Consider the following 20,446-nt stretch of genomic DNA (forward strand, 5'->3'; position numbering starts at 1 on the left):
CACTTTAAATAGTTTACTTAGTAAAATGGTTTTTGCTTTGGCCTTTGAGTGCCTGGCCATTTTACCAAAGGATTATATCAGGGTTTAAGAAATTAGAATGTTTGTGAGTTAAAGAATCTTAAGGATGTGGCCCACATATTTCTTTTACTTTTAAATATGTTGTTAGCTTAAGCAAAAAAATGGTTTAGGCTTGTTGTATCCTTGATGTTGGAGCATTTAGAACTTTTGTTTATATCTGTGTATTAAAATTGCCCCTACCCTAAGATTACTGAATTAGTGGTTTACATTTTTCCCTCTCTGGGAAGTATTTGTTCATGGAGTTAACAGTTTATTTCGAAGGGTTTTTGGATATCAGGGGCTTTGTATGAATCCTTGTCTTCTCTAAAAATTATTTCATTAAAATTAGATTGTGGATTTTTGTAATCCTAGTTACCTCAACTGAAAGTGGGAGATTCTATTGCTGATTTTTAAGGTCTTGGAAAGATTTAAATCAGCTTTCGATTTAAAAAGTAATGTTATTATCACTGTAAGCAGATATGTTTGGACCCCCCCCACACACACACACACAAGCATATAGCTATTTTTTCCTGAAGCTCATTAACACAGTAAGTGTCCATGTAACAAAAGTATCTTTTGTAGTAATCATCATTTAGAATTATGTCATTGCAAAGTGGGCCAGATTCCTTTTTAAACACTGGTCCTTTACCCCAAATTCTGGGGTTTTGCGCTTTTGGAGATAGTGAAAATAAATAAATACACACACACACAAACTGTGAATTTATTCAGGTGGTGTCCTCTGATCTTCTTTGCAGCACTATTTGTATAAATGTACAGTTTTTAGTCTGACACCTTCCTTTATTTATCATAGTCACAGGGGCCACTCAGTTCCTGATTTCTGTTATTTATTTATGTTCAGACCTACTTCCACAACCTTTATATAAGACATGCCTTTGAAAATTTGAAATAGACACACACATTTGGAACGTAAAAAATCCTAAGTGTAGACTTTTCATAATAATTTTGTTTTATCCATGAAGGTTATATTTGTCATGTCCTGTCATTTTTTTCATAGGTAAGTTTCAGGTCAGATTCCTGTCGACTGTTACTGCATATGTTGTGCTTTAGAGCCTATATAAATAACATTGATTGTTCTACATAGACTGTAGACATAGACCGCTTAGAAATTGGGTTATAAATGATGTTTTAGATGTCTCTGTCATTAAACATCAGTCTAGATTTTTGTCTTCAGACTGGTAAGGACTCTAGCCACTGTATATGCCTGAGAAAGAAACTCTAGTCAGTTACGAGAAACAGTCCTAAGTTGGGCCGGCAGTTCTACGTTACCCTGATACTCGGTACCCGTGGTTCAGCTCCTTAGTTTAGCTTCAGTTTGACATCTTGATACTTTGATGCACCTGTATTAAAATTATCTGTAGATTATTTTCTTTTATAATCTCCAGTTATTTTTTTTAGTTGTAGTATGGCAGGCAATATTGTTAAGGAATAAACTCTGCCAAGTTGAACATAATTTAATAAATTGGATAAATTTGCTGTTGGTGGAAATAATTCTTTGCTTTCCTGTGATTAAATCATGATGTAAGACTTACATGCTCACTGATCTAAAACATACTTTAAATTGTATGTCCTTGAGGTGGATTTCTTTATAAATCAAGTTATCAAGGCCAATGATTTATAAAATACCTATGGAAATGAATTTGCATATTCAAATAATTTTACTGAGTTCATACATTAAGAGTATATCATGAGATGAACATAAGTTCTCTGTGTCACCAGAATTGGTTGGAATTAGTTCCAAATTACTTTGTTGTGAGATTTTAAGGTAAATAATCATTATACTTAATAATAGGCCTTGATGTCTGCATTCATAAAGTGTTGGATTAAAACATATTAGTTAACTTTTTTTATCATCTCCCCTTTGTGCTAGTTACTTAATTCACAGAAAAACCTTACGGCAACGTTAGGTGCTTTTGGCGTTCCAAAAAGATATTTCACATTAAAAATAATAATTATTTGATTAACATCGGAAGTTTTAGTAGTCTGACTAGTAACCACTTTTTATTTTAATTAAAGTACAAGCATTTCACTTGATACGTGTGTGTTTTGTTTTTTAATCCTCGCCCAAGGATACGTTTACCGATTCAGAGAGATGGGAGGGGAGAGGGAGAAGAACATGTGTTGGTTGCCTCCTGTGGGCATCCCAGCCAGGGATTGAACCTGCAGCCTTTGGGTGCACGGGACAACGCTCCGACTACCTCAGCCACCCAGCCAGGGCGTGATAGATTTGGATCGTTCATTTTTAGTAAACTAAAACTTGTTAGGATTTTCCATCTTGTTACTTTTTTGAGTATATTGAAATCAGGAACATGAAAAAATGTTATTCTTCCATTTTCTGGTATAAAATTTGTAAGAGATTCCTTTCTAATAAACAACATTATTATTCATACGATTTTAACCATTTTTAAAAGATTTTTACTTAATTTTAGAGAGGGGGGATAGGAGGAAAAAGAGAGGTAGAGAAACATCCATTTATCAATGGTTGCTGCTCGCACAAGCCCCAACCAGGGGCCCAAACCAGCAGTGACTTTTCAGTCCACCCACCGGAACTTAATCCACTGAACCTCACCAACCAGGGCTTTTCAGACCCCTTTAAATTAATAATTTCTCATTACTCACATGTATTACATGTCATTACTACTTAAATGTCTTTTTTTAGTTGTATCATTTCAATCAGAGTCCAGATGAGGTTTACACATTGCATTAGTTTGACGTGTCTTTCAATAGGGAACCATTTCTCCTTTGTTGTTGTTTTTTTTTTCCTTTCTGTGTATTTGTTGATGAAACTTTGTCCTGTTGATTTTCCCATATTCTTGACTTTGCTTTTTGCTTCCCCATGGTAGTGTTTAATACGTTCCTCTATATTAACATGCTTCTCTGTATTTTCTATAAAATGGAATTAAAGCTAGAGGCTTGGTCTGATTGTTGCTTGGTTTGTTACTATAGGCTAGAGGTAGGTGGTCCTGTGTTCCTTCTGTCATGCCGTATCAAGAGACACTTGTTTGGCATCTTGGCTGTGAGGTTGTCAGTCTGATCATTGCCTAAGTATTTCTCAGCAGTTATAAAATGGTGATATTCTTAATTCTGTCATTCCTTCTGCATTTGTTAGCTGGAACTTTTCTATAAAAAGGAACTTTTCCTCATCAACTGTGGGATTACCTTGAAATACAGAGTTCACATATGAATCAGGATAATGTTGATTTTTTTCTAACTTTGAGAATGAGTTGGTGTCCTAGCAGCTCCTAAAGGTGACACATGCTTTTCTATAAACATCCCTGGACCTGTAAATTGATGGGTGTTACTACAGTTGATATGTTTCAGTTCACTGCAGTCTGAGACGTCAGTTTTACACTTTTTCTTGTTACTAAAATTTTACCATTTTTGGCCATTTGGAGCTCCTTCAGATTGGCTCTCATGTTTACTTAAGCTCTTTAAAAGCAGCATTTAAATTACTGGAAGGTCAAAGAAACAAGCGTAGAAATAACAAAGAAAGAGAACTTTAAGGTTAATGATTTTTATCCTGAAATATAAGAGCAGTGTCAAGTTCTGAATATCAGGTACAGTGTTAACTAGTGAGTGAGTTTTCTCGTGTTTTGATGTGTAGAGATGACGAGACATCTACCTGCAGTTGTTTCTTTAAGCATTCTCTCTGATAGAAGTCAGTATCTTATTATTTTAAGGTACTTCACTCCCTGTGATAAAACATTAAATATTTCCAATTATGTTAGTGATTTCTTATTTACTGTGATCTTTGTGCTCATAGTAGTTAGATTGATATAGAACTTTGGGGATATAAAGCAGTATTCTGTATTTTTATCTAATTTAGGGCATGACAAACTAACAGATTTTTCCCTTGTACCTTTTAAATTTTTGAACTGGCTTATTTATTTCTTAAGGGCACTAAAAAGTGTAACTCAAGCTTTGTATTTAGTGAAATTTATTATTGAAAGATGGCTGTCAAATCTGAAGATTCATTAACATCATGTATTTAGTAATCAAATAGTACTTTAGCTTGATGTGGATTAGAAAATTGTATAACCTATTTTTTCTCCTAATCACAACAAATTTTATATTAAGTGTAGTCAGGATTAACTTTTAGGATTATTATTTTCTGTTAAGTAGTAGTTGCATGTGTTAAAATTGCTGACCTTTGGCAGATAGAGCCAGCTGCTTCTACATTTTGTAAGAACAAAATGTTTAAGAATTAAAATAAAAATAAAAAAGAAAGGATGAAAACAAATATGGTTGAGTTGGTTGTAAGGCTGTGTTCAGCTTTTCTGAGTTTTATATATAGTCCTTAAAGCAAAAAACTGGGTTTTTAAAGCTTTCATTAGAAGTACTGTTTTCAGTTAAGTAGTAGTAAGTTTCCTGTAACTGAATAGCATTTGGTAGTTTTGTAAAGTGCCTTCATGTTCATTATTTCATTTCATCTTGTTTGTTAACATAGACCAGCTGAGTGGTATGCCCATTGAAGATGAGGAAATTATAAGTCATAATGAGCCCAAGAGGCAGTAAATGACAGGCAGAACTGAGGCCACAACACAGCTCCGACTCCTGTTGCTCTCACCTTTTCTGTTACGCTGTTCTATAATGAACCGAACAACTTCACGAAGTGTATAAATAACAACATTTTTATCAGCCTCCTAGAAACTGTTTATCTCACAGTGGAGTGGGTTATGTTTTTTTAAGTTGTACATAAGATCATTAGACTTCTAGATACCGTTCTCATTTTGGTTACTATTGAGATTTATAGAAAAGTTCTTGTCTAGAATTTAAAGTTTGAATATGTTATTGACGTCATGAAATGAGAATGTTTAATCTGGCAGGTGACCCAGGGACTGGCTATAGGACAGCATTTCCAGCCCTCAGCAAAATACCCTTTACAGGTTCTCATCGTGGTATGAATTTAAGCACAGTTTAAACCCTGTGGTGTGTCTAAAAGTAATTTGTTGATGAGTGACACATGTTGTGAAGAAAGTCTAAGATTATTACTTGAATAAAGGGATTTATTATTTATGTTTTGTTTCTGTGTACAGATTTATTGATCTTAGTTCCAATTTAGGGTCACAATGATTCATTTTCATTACATTTCTTTACATTTTACTCAGTATCCTTTAGTAACATCTGTGATTTTGTTGTTGTTCTAATGACAGTTTTCACCAGATAATTCACTTAAGATAATCACTAGGAAATATTTGAGCCACCAGTGATTCACCTAGAATTTACATTATTGCACTATGTTTATACACTATATACATTAAGTAAATGTAGAATTAAACAGTAGCTCTTAAAATATAAGCAGATGTGCTTTATGAGATACCTGCAGCCTTAGCCAAATAACCTTTAAAAATGAAAGCAGCATGTGTTTCATGGGGTGATGTTAAAATTGCTTTGTAGCTTGTATGTTAATATTCTCAACACAATGTGAGAATGTCCCCAGGAATAAGTCCAGTGGAGAATGGGCAAGGTCTTTCTGCTATAAAACACTGACAACTTAAAGGAGACAAAAATGGAAGAATGTAACCATGTTTGTGGGTTGAAAGACTAAGTATTAAAAGGTACCAACTTTCTTCTAGTTGATGTATAGATTTAGCACAATCTTCAGAATTTTTAAGGCATTTTAAAGAAACTGACCACCTGATTTAAATAATGTAAATGGGAAAATAGCTAAGAATAGGACAATCTTAGGTTTCAGTTACAGTTGATATTCAATATTGTATTAGTTTCAGGTGTACAAGATAGCAGTCAGACAGTCATAATTTACAAAGTAATATCCCTCACCCCCAGTAATTCTAGTAAGACAGTCTTGAAGAACATAGAGAAATTAATAACTTTTCCAGATATCAAAACTTACTGTAAAGCAAGTTGGACTGGAGTAATTGAACATTCAGATGGGAGAAATGAACTTTTGACTTCTCATTTATAATACATACATGTGGGGGCAACTTTGTCAGCAAACCCTCCCCTGCCCCTGTCCCCCCCTCCCCCGCACCAATGAAAGTGAAACTACCATGGGGAGGAAAGGTGGCTGATCCCTCAAAGGGGAAGGGCCAAGAGCTCCTTCCTCAGTGGGCTTTTATTGGGTTTATTTGTATGAGAATATAGGTAAGGATCAAACAATAGATAGCATTCAAAGAACTATGAGGGCTTATTCTTTGTCAGGGTCAGATAGCTAAAGAGCCATACAACTTTGAGGAACAAACTTCTTGCTTAGACCCTTATCATTTAAATTGAGAGCATTCTAAACAAAGCAGGTTTCACAGGATTTTACATGTTCTTTCTCAGGCCTGATCACCTGTGGAACCCGCCCTTTCCAGCACAGGGCTGCACTGCCTTCCCACCATAGGTTTTTAGGCTGAAGTGGATTAGAGCCAGGAAGCCCTTCTCCCAGACGGAAATGGGGACTCGGGCTATGTCAGAATACCTGGGGGTCGAGGGTCCATCACTCCCTCTTTGTTGCAGCCCCCCCAGTCCTTCCATAATGGCCTCCCAAATGATTATGTCTGGCTTAGGTTGACCCGCTCTGAGGGGTCGTACCTGTCATAGACTAACCAAGCATTGGGAACAGGGGACAAGCTTTGTCTCCTTAGTGGCTTGCATTCCGGAGGTCGCTCACTCAGCCTTAGCCATGAGGGGCAGTTACAACTCCTGAAACCAGGCAGAGTGGTTCCCAGCACATACACACAAACACAGTTTTCATTCACAAAGATATTAACTAACTTGCTTTTATAGTCATAAAGTTAGTAAGGAGCAAGCATTTTGAGGCCCAGTCTGTCTGGCTTATTCAGTGATACCAACCCTGCGTCACACAGAATGTTTTATTTTGTAAACAGTTATCTGGATATATAAAGAACCTTTTCCTGCTACCTGCATTTAGAATTTTTTTGCGAACATTTAATAAAATTGTGGTAAAATAGATTTAGCCTATTAAGTGTCAGTGGAAAAAGTGAGTTTGGGGGGAAAAAAGAATAAGAAGCAGTGAAAACCCAGACTTTTTTTCACAGCTGTAAGAATATTTTAAATCTCAACAAGTGTTTGTATAAATGAATTTGAGTGGTTTTTTTCTTTTGTTTTTTGATGATTCAGTTATGATGATGAAGAGATCTACGTTCTTGTCTAAAAAATTGTTTGATACCCTTCATAGATTTCTGCATCAAAGCATTATCTGACTGTCACCAGTCAGCATGTTCTTGATCACTATGTTAAGGTCACTCTCTATTTAGAGTACTGTACTTTGAAAAGTTTATTGACAGCCACTTGTGGAGTTTCTGTTTTTGCAGCACGTGCATGATTTGTTCTGGGATTTGGGGATGGGTTGTTTTTCTGGGTAAATGCTGCTGTCACGTTACCTTCCCAACTCAGCCCTTTTCCCACTATCATAGGAAACCCATCAAGAGAAAAAAATGAATGTGCCTGTAATGTTTGTCCAGGATCAGAATTATTCTCCCCAATTTTCATAATTTATTAGACAAGTCTTAGGATTGCAGAAATCCTTAGTGATCATGATTTTAGAGGAAAATCCTAGCCCTGCAATTTCCCTTCACCCCAATCAGGAAGGGCTACTGGCTGCAAAATCTCAACAGGAAAGTTCAAAAGGAAATGCAGCTATTAGCCTGATCTGTTCACTGACCCCGAAGATATTGACCAAAGGAAGGAATTCAGGACCGACCTGAGAGGATGGTTTGATAGGTGTATGGAAGTACTTCTGCTCACTTGTGCATGTTAGACGGCCCATGGAGTTCAGCCCCCCGCTTGTTCTATTTGGGGTTAGATCTTAGAGTTGTCCTCATGTTCACCAATTGCAGAGATAATTACTTTTCACTAAAGATAAAAGATTCAGGCAATTTTTTAAACCATACAAAAACTAGTCTCTTCTGATGAATAGTAGAAAATGATATGGTCATAGAAATACTAGTCTGAAGACTATATCGTTCATATGTTAACAATTCAGTCTATTTAACTGCTCTTTGATGAATGAGGGAAGAGTAGTAAATATCTTTTGTACAGATGGTCTCCCCCTTTCTTTTATATGTTTAAGAAGTTTAGGCACTAGAAGCTAAAAGGTAAGATTATTTAACAAGCAATAGAAGTAGAAACTTTGTTGTAGTTTGCATCTAATGTTGTTTGCTTACATACTGTCATAAAATGTACAAATTCAAGGTAGCACATTGGACATATTTATGTTTTTTGCTTTTTATATTAGTCTTCCATTAAAGTCATTTGGAAGATCATAATTTTAACTAAAATTGCTTTGGTTTTTAAACTCACTGAAGCCTCATTCTTTCCCCGATCAAATTTTTGTGTCTCTATATAACACATATGTAGTTAATAATAATTAGAACTGTTTAATGTGGTTTGTTACCCATGGAAGCTCAAGCATATCCCAGATTTTTTAAAAGGCTTTATTTATTTGTTTTTATAGAGGGGGAAGAGAAAGAGAGGAAGAGAAATACCAGTGTGTGGTTGCCTCTTGCATGCCCTGTACTGGGGACCTGGCCCCACAACCCAGGCATGTGCCCTGACTGGTAATCAAACTGGCAACCCTCTGGTTCGCAGTCTGTGCTCAGTCCACTGAACTGCACCAGCCAGGGCCATATCTCAGATTTTAAACATAGCATATGTCATTAAAAATGTTCTTTGTGATAGAGTATAAGCTTTAAGCAAATTATTCAGACATAATAGTAAAAAGAAAAAGCCTTTAGCCTAATTGTTAGCTCTGCATCCTTGAATAAAGTATTTTAGTTTCTCTAAGTCTGTTTGGGCATGAGTGAAATGGAGATCTTTTTGTCACATAGGGCATTAAGGGAATAGACATATTTATGAGTTTTCCAGTGCTGCTTTAACAAAGTATTAAAACTAGGTTGTTTAAAACAACAGATTTATTGTCTCACAGTTCTGAGGGCTAGAAGTCTTACCAAGGTGTTGATCAGGACCCTTTTCCCCTTGAAGGTTGTAGAGGACAATTCCCCTTGCCTCTTCCCGGCTTCTGGTGGTTGGTGGCAACACTTGGCAGTCGTTGGCTTGTAGATAACGTCACTCCAGTCTCTGCCTCCACTAGTACGTGAGGTTCTTCCTGTGTGTCTCTGTCCTGATTTTCCTCCTCTTACGAGGACACCAGTCTTTAGGTCAGAGCCCAGCCTAATCCAGTATGACCTCACTTTAGCTTGATTGCATCTGCAAAAACCCTGTTTCCAAATAAAGCCAAATTCACAAAATGTTCACCAACAAGAGTTAAGATTTACCCATATCTTTTGTGGAGACAGTGGAAACACAGTTCAGCTCAGTACCATTTCCCTCTGGTCCCCCAAAGTTTATATTTTGGCCCATATGCAAAATACATTTATTCCCTCATCTAAGCATCCCCAAGAGTCAACCTATTCTAGTATCAACCCAAAGTCCCAAATCTCATCTAAATCAGGTGAGACTCTGGATGTGGTTTGGCCTGGATCCAAATTTCTGTACCTGTGGGTCCATGAAACCTAGAAAATAAGTCATCTGCTTCCAAAATTCAGTAGTAGGACAGGCACAGGAAAGACGTTCCCATTCCAAAAGGGAGACAGTGGAAGCAATAAAGGGGTTACTAGTCCTGAGCAAGTCTGAAAACCCAGCAGGGCAAATTCCATTTAGTTTCAGGGCTTGAGAATAATCACCTGTGGCTAGATGTTCTGGCCTCTGTAGGTTTGACTCTGCCCTCAGAGTCATTCTTTATTTTGTCTCATCTCTGTTCCTTTCAGTTCAGGATGGCAGTGCTGCTGCTGATAAGAAATCCTTAAAAATACCCTTGGTCTTTCACTCATGTCAGGGGGATTTCTGGTCAAACGCATGGGCTCTGCTCCCTCAGCACTCTGTCTGAATAATCTAAGACTTGTTCACATCTTCAGGTGTTGGGTTCTACCCCCCCGCCCACCCCCATAAACAATTCTTTCTTCAAACTCTTGAATCTTAATTTATCATAAGTAACTAGGAGGAAGAAACCGGGCCACACTTTTAATACTTTTTCCAAAATCTTGGGAATCTCAGCTGAATATCTAAGTTCATCCTGTACAAGTTCTGCTAATAAACCCAGCATAACACATTTCAGGAAACTTTCTGCCACTTTATAACAAGGATCGTCTTTCCTCCCATTTCCTTTAACATGTTCTCATTTTCTTCTGAGATTTTACTTGTAGAATTTTTAGCATTCATTCCTGTTTCTGCCAACATCGTTGATGATTATGTACTTATTCTCCACAATGATAGAAACTTACTGTATTGTGTTCCTCAAACCTGTCTGAGGCCTCACCAGAATTGCTTGGTGAGCCCTGACCAGAATTTCTACCAAACATCTCTTCAAGGCAGCCTGGGCCTTTTCTGTTACATGCCTCAGGATGCTTCTAAGCTCTACTCGTCACCCAATTCCAGAGACATTTCTACATTTTTAGATGTTTGTTATAGTAGCACCCCATTCTTAGTATCAAAATCTCTATTAGTTTCCTAGGACTGCTGTGGCAATTTCCATAGCTGCGTGGCTTCAGACAAAGACTCTCAAGGGGATGTACTTCAGCACAGCACAGCATTTTATGCAGAGTTCACTCTCCCAGTGCCCAGTAGAGAATGGTCAGTAAGTGGTAGCTAATACCATTAGTTTTTAGAAACTAATTGTGTGCAGGAAGACAACAAGACCGTATTAGTAAGTAGACACTTAGGTTGAATTAGGTTCACAGATTAGGTTGTTTGCTTTTGTTTTTGTTTTAAGACTATATTCATTTTTAGAGAGAGGAGGAGGGAGGGAAATACTGATTGGCCACTCCCCACAACCAGGCATGTGCCCTGACCAGAAATCGAACCAGTGGCCTTTAGGCTCACGGACCCGCACTCAACCCACCGAGCCACACCAGCCAGGGCTGCTTTTTGTTTTTCAACAAAATCATGCATGCCATGGATCCTCGGGGTCTGTGTGTAGTATCAGTTTTGAATATTAATTAAATGGGCTTTGTAAAGTAGGTAAAGAAAGTGATTATGTTGAGTACATAAAACCTGTTTTAAAAAGAGATGCCAAAGACTCGGGACAGAGGTGTGTCCAGTATTGTCCTTTGAAAAGTTTTATCTTTTTGTCTTACAGTCCTGGTTGTCTAGCTACAAGTCACATCATATCACTTTGGACCTTAATGACTTCATCTATGAAATTATAGTGCAGATCTGCATGTCCCATACACTCATCTCAGATAGTAATTAAGAAATGGTAAATGACAGGAATGTTAGTGATGAATTGAAGGGATTGTTAATTCTTTTTAACACATTCAGTACAGGGCACATCTTTTAGAATACCAGTAACAGTGCTATGAATATAGACTACCTGTTTGTGTGTTTTTAACAAATTTTAGAGTGATTTCAGATTTATGGGAAAGTTGTAACAATAATACAAGAAAATTTCAGCATGTTCTCCACCAAATGTTATTTTCTCACAATTACTTTATCACTTTTTCTCTCTTTCCCGCTGCATCTCCCTCTCCCCTTATATTTATGAAAGGAAGTTGCAGACATACTATCCCTTATAAATACATCAGTGTATTTTCCTAAAAATAAGGATGTTTTTACAAATATAACGACAAGTATCAAAGGGGGCTGAGGAAATTGACAATAATATAGTACTATCAAGTGACCTCAGTATTTTTGAAGATTACAGATCATTTGTTTTGCAGAATGTCCCTCAATCTCAAATAGATTTTGGACGACATGCTTTCATTGTTTAGAAAACCAAAGTTAAAGTGTCTACTGTATATTACAAATTGGGTTTTAAATGTTTGTCATTTTGTAATGACAGGAAGATATCCTGCCCTGAGCAACTTTTTTTTTTAGTTTTATAAGTGAAAGTTTAGTCTTCTGGAAGTGAAATTTTGAGATTTTTTTGAAACCCACGGCAGTTTAACGGTATTTTCTGAGGCATGTATTTTGAATCTGGTATTGAAAATCTCCAGTGCGTCAAGGATCAGGAGAAAACAAGGCTTTACGTTTGAGGGAATGGTAAGCAGCAATGCGGAGATGGTCAGAAGAGGGGCCAGGGTAGACAGTAACGGTGCCACGTGCTCAGAGTGCTGTGTAAGAAACACGTTTGGGGTGATGACGCGGAAACTAGGCCGAAGGAGACGGAGGGAGGGCGCTGCAGGTCTTAGTGTGGGTGCATCGAGTGGCCCTTCGGGGGGGAAATGTAATTATAGCAAATACTGGAATGATCATTACAGCCCCTTTTCCTGCTGAAAGGTTAGAGGATTGGTAGAGACTGGGATGGGCTAGTGATCAGTTATTGTTGTGACCAGTGAGTGGAACTACATAAATAGAAATAAGAATAGCAGGCCAGAAGGGATAATAGCAAATTGAGACAAGTGTTAAGACACTGAATTCTTTCACTTTTTAGATATTTCATATATCAGTTATGTAGAACTGGAATAAATGTGAGAACTTGATGTTTGTGGTTTTGGTGTATAAAAGGACTGTTAAATTATACACTTTTAGGGAAAGATATAGAACTAGCCCTTAAGCAGTTGATGTATAAAATACTCTTGAGTATTTGTTGTGTACCTGTCTGTCAGACATGTGTTAGGGACGAGGTTTCTAGCATGTAGGTGAATGTAATTTTATGGCACTTAACATTGTAGAGGGCTGGGGATCAAATAAAATGTATATATATAAATATATGTAAAGGGGGTGTGTGTGTGTGTGTGTGTGTGTGTGTGTGTGTAAAGGATGATGGGAAATTGAATGAAGAAGAATAAAGCTAGGGCAGTGAGGACTGCAAGTAAAAGAGGGATATTCTAACCAAGTTCACTCCGGGATTATAACAGTTTTACTGCTCCTTGTCCTTTTAACTCTTTTTGGCCTTTAATGCCTCTGCATAAATTTGCACCGACAATGTGTCCTTGGTACCCTCTTTAACCCGGTGGCCTGGACAGTGTGTGTGCACAGCACTGCTCTAGATAGACATGGAGCGCAGCAGCATACAGCTGGCAGTAGGCTCTGTTCGTCTGACCTGCTACCTCTGCGTTTTGCGATTTTCTATACATTTTCTTTTTTAAAAGGACACTGTCAAGTACTTTTAAATCGTCATTTGTAATAAGAACAATTCCTGCTTATATTTCTTTTTGTTTCTATTGACTGGCCTTATTCTTTGGAATGGGATGTAGGTTAAAGAGGATTTTCAGTCATTGTCTGAAATGATTGGTATTCAAGCTCTAGGAACAATAAATGCTATTTATTACTATAATTTCTTATCTGTAAGTAGTATCTTATGGAGACTATTTTTAAATAAATAAAATATTTTAAAATAGTGTGTCATTTGAACTTCCTGTGTAGTATTGTGGGGGCAGTTAACTTCAAAAGCTAATCAGTATGTTAAGTAAGAAATTATTTTTTAGTATACAAGTATATATGACTTAATGCACTTTTAAATATATTTCAAAAAGTACAGATTAGCCTTCAGTGTTCCATTAACACTGGGAGTAAATTTTAGTCAAACTCCGTTTCAGTGGCTTAAAACCTGAGTTGGCTAGTCATTTGTAACGTGCTTGTTAATGGGACTACAGTTTTGGTGGCGGTTTCAGTATCCTGGCATCGGTACTAGTATGTGTGGCGTTAGTTGTTGTGACCATGTTTTAGACCGAACTCCCAAGGATAAATACAGGTTTTGTGTATGATTTCAGATGTTACAAGTACGCTGTAGACTAAGCTGCCGAGAACAAATAGACCTTTCTCATGTGTTCTAGTCTCTCCCCCCCCATATCACATAGCCGCACACATTAAGTGAATGTGAGATACCCCTTCAGTTTTAATTTCCTGTTATAATATATAAGAATTGGGGGGGGGTGGATATTTCTTCACTGATCAGATTTTCAGTTTAAGTACCTTTGATTTGAGAAGTGACTGTCAAAACCATTTGCTGACCACGAATGCTTTGTTGTAGGAGGACTGACCAATGGTAGTGGTCGCTATGTCTCTGCGGCGCCTGGAGCAGAAGCGAAGTACCGCAGTGCTTCGGGCACTTCTAGTCTGTTTAGCTCCAGCAGCCAGCTCTTCCCTCCTTCCCGGCTTCGGTACAGTAGGTCTGATATCATGCCTTCCGGCCGGAGCAGACTATTGGAAGACTTCCGAAATAACCGCTTCCCAAACCTTCAACTTAGAGACTTGATTGGACACATAGTTGAGTTTTCTCAAGACCAACATGGTTCTAGGTAAGTAATAGTGCTTTCTGATACTTTCCACTGGGTTTTTTGTTTTGAAAATTGCTACCTTGTAAAAACCTAAATTTCCTTGACTAGAATCATTTGATCTGCATGAAAGTTTGAAGCTTTTAAAAAATAAATTCCTAGTATGGATTATATATTGTCTTTTATATTAGGATAAATGATAAAAATACAGGTTTAAATTTATTAACATTTTCCAGTGTTCTATAATGAGAATTTTAAACAATATTTATTTATTTTTAGAGGGGAGCGGGAGAAAAATATTGATGTGTGAGAGAAACACTGATCCATTGCCTCTCACATGCCCCCAGCCCCAGGGACCTAGCCTACAACACAGGCATGTGCCCTAACTGGGACTCGAACCAGCAACCTTTGTGTCTGCAGGCCCATGCTCAATCTCATTTCACTGAGCCACACCAGGCAGAGCTGATGATAACTTTTTATAATTAAAATATATAGCAGTGCCTTTTTATGCCTTTTTATTGGATTATTTTTTATTACATTAACTCTGAATACATTTAACATTTTTAAGTATTCTGAATTGAGTTTGTGGACTTAAGCATCCCTGATGTATACATTGTCTTTAAAAAAAAGTTAAAAATCAGTTCAGTGCTTTTGTGTTCTTTTATAGATTTGTATTCAGTGTGCCTTAACATTTGTTACAGAAATATTTGGCACCTTTATACATTAAATACATGTACTGTAAAGCTTGAACTTGTGTTTTCAAGATACAGCATGGGAAGGAAAAGAGTAGAATTCTAATATTTATCAAATTTGAGATGCTTTCTCTTTTTTGCATTTTTAAGGTAAACCTGAGCTTTTTTTAAAAAGTTATTGATAGATAGCTGCATACAAATTTTATCTCCCTATGGTTGAAAGTTCTTTAAGAGTAGCAAATGAACCTTGTGTCACTCAAAAGGGCTAGCTTAAAATGCATAAAGGAAAGGAAAAGGAAAGAAAGGAGGGAGGGAGGGAGGGAGGGGGAGAGAGAGAGAGAAGGCTAGCTTACAAGGAATTCAGTTGTGTTGATGAACTTTATTTCTAAGGGTTTTTTAAAATTATGTTGTAAAAAGATATAGTAATATTATATGTATATTATGAAAAAATACATGACTAACCAGTAAAAATGTTTGTAATTTTTCTTTTTCATTGATTATAATGCAGTTGGAACTAAGAAGAAAGATTAAATATCTTTATAGCCATATTTTTTGCCATTGTAAATAGTAGTTTTTAAGTTAATATATTACAAAAGAAATGTTTCATAACTTTGGTTCTTTTCTTTTTATGTTAGCTGTCCACAGTAAAGAATGTGTTAAAGCTCTTTCTGGAAATAATTGTGTTTGTGTGGGTTGGAGGTGTTCTGCACTCGGGTCAGGGAGATTTCGCAGAAGCTTGTTTTCGGTGTACTGGCATAACGTTGAAAATTCTTCCCACATAGGTTCATACAGCAGAAACTGGAGAGAGCTACTCCAGCTGAGCGACAGATGGTCTTTAATGAGATTCTGCAAGCAGCGTACCAGTTAATGACGGACGTTTTTGGCAACTATGTTATACAAAAGTTTTTTGAGGTGAGCACCAATATGTGCGTGTATTCCCTGTCTATCCAAGTATATGCTTTTAATGCTTAGAAAAACTCTGGAAGTTGGGTAAGAGTCACTGTTACATAAAAATTTATGAGCTTTGGTGGAAATCTTTGCAAATCATATTAAATACAAGTATTATATTCCCAATATTTAAAGAACAACCAAAACTCAAATAGACAACCCAGTTAAAAAGTGGACAAAGGACTTGAATAGATGTTTTTCCGTAGAAGATCTATAAATGGCCAATAAGCACATGAAAAGAAGCCCAACATCCATGGTTATTAGGGAAATGCAAGTCAAAACCACAGTGAGATTTCACTTTACATCTATTAGGATGACTGCAATACAAATAAAATGTAAAATAAATGTCAGAGATGTGAAGAAGTTGGAACCCTGGTGCTTTGCTGGTGGGGAACGTAAAATGTGTCGGCTGCTATATATAGAAAGAGTTTGGCAGTTCCTCAAAAACTGAACACAAAGTTACTGTGCAGCACGGCAGGTTCACCCCTGGGTATGGACAGGGCAGGGCAGAGTCAGTTCACTGTTGTGAGTATAGAAACACAGTTTATTCTTACACTGTTATTATGGTATTCCATGTGAACAACTATACGCCTACTTTTGTCCCACCCTATATATATACAAAAGAATTAAAAACAGACTGAAATGCAAAAATGTTCATTTTCAGCATTATACAGGGTAGCCAAAAGGTAGAAACAACCCAGATGTCCAACAGATAAATGAATAAACAACATATGGTATATATACACAATAGAATATTATTTGGCCATAAAAAGGAATGGTGTTCTGATATATACTACAACGTAATACATGAAGCATACGTAAAATAAGCCAGATGCATAAGGACATTGTAGGGTTCCGTCTGTGTGAAATAATCTGGAACACGCAAACTCACAGAGACGCAGAGCGCGGTGTGCTAGGGGCAGGGGTGGGGCGGCACAGCATTACTGCTCAATGCACAGCGTTTCTGTTGGAGCAGAAAAAACATTAGCAACAGACTGTGGTTGGTGGTTGTACGACAGTGTGAATATAATTAATGCCACGGAATTACACACTTCAAAATGGTTAAAGTGACGTTATGTATAGGGTCTAACACAAATAATGCCCCTCTTTTGTTACATAAAAGTTTTATTACAAAATCGTGAGCATGTAATTCTGTAACATAACAGTCACACTTAAGCATACCATATGACATTTTAGGGGAAATGTTCAAATTACTGTCTGTCTCGTGCTAGACATTCATGTACCCTACCAACCACACTCTGTGGTGTTATTTCTGCCAGACCCTACAGTTTATCACAAGGAGTTTTTTATTAAAGTATTCACGTGCAATATTAGTTTCAGATGTACCACACAACAGTGATTCAACATTTACGCACCTTATGAATCACAAAATGCTATTAAAAACATGGGCCTACATTAACAGGGTAGGTTGATATTAATCCTGATTAATATCTGAAAATAGCATTGAGAGTAAGTCTTAGGTGAAGCAGTGCATAACGATGTAGTCTTTATTTGGATTTTGTAGGTGTCTTTTTTTTTTTTTTTTGCAATTGNTTAAAAACATGGGCCTACATTAACAGGGTAGGTTGATATTAATCCTGATTAATATCTGAAAATAGCATTGAGAGTAAGTCTTAGGTGAAGCAGTGCATAACGATGTAGTCTTTATTTGGATTTTGTAGGTGTCTTTTTTTTTTTTTTTGCAATTGACCTAATAATCTATAATTAAACATCTGTGTTATATAATTTATGCCAAAATGTGGTTGAGAATTATCTGAATGTATGGCTCAGATTCATTACAATAAAGATGGGAGTGGTTTGTTTGAAATGAAAAGTGAAGACATATGTTAGTAACAAGGAAATTTTTGATGATGTGACTGGACCCCAAAGGTAGGAACACGTGATCATTTTAAGCATTTGTGGATTTGCTTTAATTAGCTTTTACCTAAATGCCTCCTTCCTGCATAGTTCCCAAATGTGATATTTTAAAATTTGATTCAATAGACTGCAAACGGGGGGTTATTCAAGTTTAACGAAGTTAATATGGTCACTTTTTAGTAATATTATTTTCTCCTCTGTCAGTTTGGGAGTTTGGATCAAAAATTAGCCCTGGCTACTCGTATTCGTGGTCACGTTCTACCCTTAGCCTTGCAGATGTATGGCTGCCGTGTTATTCAGAAAGCATTAGAGTCTATTGCATCTGACCAGCAGGTAATTGTAAGTTAAGACAAAATTTTTGTACTACTTTATTCTTTTTTATCTCACAATAACCTTGGGGTGAAATATTAAATGTTTCCACAGTTAGACAAAAAAGGTTTTTTAAATCTCTCTCAAACAGTAAATTATTAATTAAAAGTTATAGAACAGATCTTTGTTCAGTCTTCACTCTTCATTTTTTCATCTCTAAGTGAAGATATTTGAGTATTTACGACTTGGCAAGGAAAGGGCTAAATTACGGGTTTTAAAACAAATAAATATGCTTTTTTGATTTCCCATCATGTTGGAAATACATTTTACTGTTTTCAGTGTTTATTGGGATTATACTTACATTTCTTTCATAAGAATGAAATTTTAAAAAGCAATTATATATTTCTATATATAAAGTTTATAAAAATCTCAACAGGAAAAATAACCTAAGAATTTTTTTAATAAGACAGTTCTTTAAGAGAGAGAAAAGAAAATACATATAAATTAAATGGGAAATATACTCTGTCCTTGGAAACGCTAAATATTTTAAGGGATTAATGCAATGTGAATTATATACTTGTAGGAATTTTTTTAACTGATGAAAATAAAGTTTTAAATTTTTTAAATTGATAATATTAAGGAGAGAAGGGTGAAAATAAATGCTGATGTGCTAAATTTTTAAACTGAAGCATCACTAATTATGTGGTTCTCAGTTGAGATAAACAGATTATTAAAATGATATTCATAACCCCAGATACTGTTTTGTACATGTCTGGGTTAAGTAATACAATGAAACATAATAAGGATAAGAAAGTAAGTCTTTTATTAAAAGATATTCTTGCCCTGGCTAATGTGGCTCAGTGGATTGAGCTCTGGCCAACAAACTTGAAGGTCACTGGTTCGAATCCCGGACCGGGCACATGCCTGGGTTGCAGGCCAGATGTTCCCTGTTGGGAGCATGTGAGAGGCAACCAGTAGACATTTCTCTCTCTCTCTTCCTCCCTCCCAACCCACCTCTCTAAAAAATAAATAAATTTTTAAAAAATACATTCTTAATTAGTAAGTTTAGAAAGAGATCAGCTTTGACTCTCAACCCACATACACACAATGAAGTATATTTCAGAGTTAAAAGCAATAAAAACAGCCCTGGCTGGTGTGGCTCAGTGGGTTGAGTGCTGGCCTGTGAATCAAAACGTTGCTGGTTTGAATCCCAGTCAGGGCACATGCCTGGGTTGCAAGCCAGGTCCCCAGTTAGGGGCATGCAGGAGGCAGCCGAGAGGTACCCGGTCACTCTCACATTGATGTTTCTCTAATTCTCTTTCTTTGTCCCTTCACCCTCTAAAATAAGTAAAATCTTTTTAAAAAGCAATAGGAATATATGGCTGGGGTTGTGTGTGTATGCATTAGTCACAGTATTGAAAATCTGTGAGAAAACAACATTTCTCTGGAGGAAATCCTGAGTAATTGGAGTTATATCACAATAGGGAAAAATGAACAAATTTGATTAAGTAGTCAAGCTTAGACCTTTTCTGCTGTCTCAAACTGGCATAGATAATTTAACTACCTATTACATTTCTTTAATATTTGAAAATACAAAACACTTAGGAGTGTTAGATGAAGCAGTTCATGAATAATGGTATTATGTTGTCTGTCTGGATTCTTGAATACATTTTATTCTGTAATTTCATGTATAAGCACACATCTGCTCTGTCTCAGCAGGGCTCCTGTGTAATTATACAAGAATGTAGGTGAGTTCTTTGGGTGAGAGAGATTTGAAATGTGAACACTATCACACTGTTGTGTACTCCATTTCTTCACAGTACTTTCCGCTATTGTGCTGATAAGGCACATCGATTGTTGTGTGGCTACCTATGTTTATCCCAAAGGGATAAGATGTGTATTTAACAAAGCACCAGCTTTAAAAAGTATGCAGTTAGTAAATAAATTTGCTATGAAAATATGTTTAACCTTATTAGTAATCAGTTGAAAGGCATCGTTTTGTCCCTTAAATTAGCAAAAATCTAAAATCTCCCAAGATTTGCCCTGGCAGGTCCACACCTGCTCAGTTGGTTGCAGCATTGTCCATAACCTAAAGGTCACAGGTTCAATTCCTGGTCAGGGCACATAGGTAGGTTGCTTGTGCTCACAGGAAGGAACCCAGTTGATGCTTTTCTGTCACATCCCTGTTTCTCTCCCTTCCTCTCTCTAAAAGCAATGGGGAAAAAATGTCTTGGGTGAGGATTAAAAAAAAAACAAGATTATAAAAAATCTCCCAAGAATCTGTTTCTGAAAAAGGTATTAAATATAATATATAAAAGTCATGTTGAAGCAAATTGTAGGAAGAATAAAAAAGTCCAAGAATAA

General features: G+C 36.6%; 1 protein-coding gene across 6 annotated transcripts in view; it reads left to right on the plus strand.

The window, feature by feature from the left end:
- Nucleotides 1-20,446, plus strand: part of PUM2 (pumilio RNA binding family member 2) — a 91,978-nt gene that overhangs the window by 65,164 nt on the left and 6,368 nt on the right. For 4 of the 6 annotated variants that reach the window (XM_037035479.1, XM_037035482.1, XM_037035484.1 and 1 more), the window contains 3 exons: nucleotides 14,012-14,279; nucleotides 15,730-15,859; nucleotides 17,978-18,112. In XM_037035479.1, coding sequence (XP_036891374.1) covers nucleotides 14,012-14,279; nucleotides 15,730-15,859; nucleotides 17,978-18,112 — 533 coding nt within the window. The remainder of the gene's footprint in view (nucleotides 1-14,011; nucleotides 14,280-15,729; nucleotides 15,860-17,977; nucleotides 18,113-20,446) is intronic. The other 2 variants (XM_037035480.1, XM_037035483.1) reach the window with 1 other exon arrangement.

Source organism: Sturnira hondurensis, unplaced genomic scaffold (genome assembly GCF_014824575.4).
Source record: "Sturnira hondurensis isolate 20B ecotype Veracruz unplaced genomic scaffold, ASM1482457v3 Scaffold0022319, whole genome shotgun sequence".
NCBI classification, from domain to species: Eukaryota; Metazoa; Chordata; class Mammalia; order Chiroptera; family Phyllostomidae; genus Sturnira; species Sturnira hondurensis.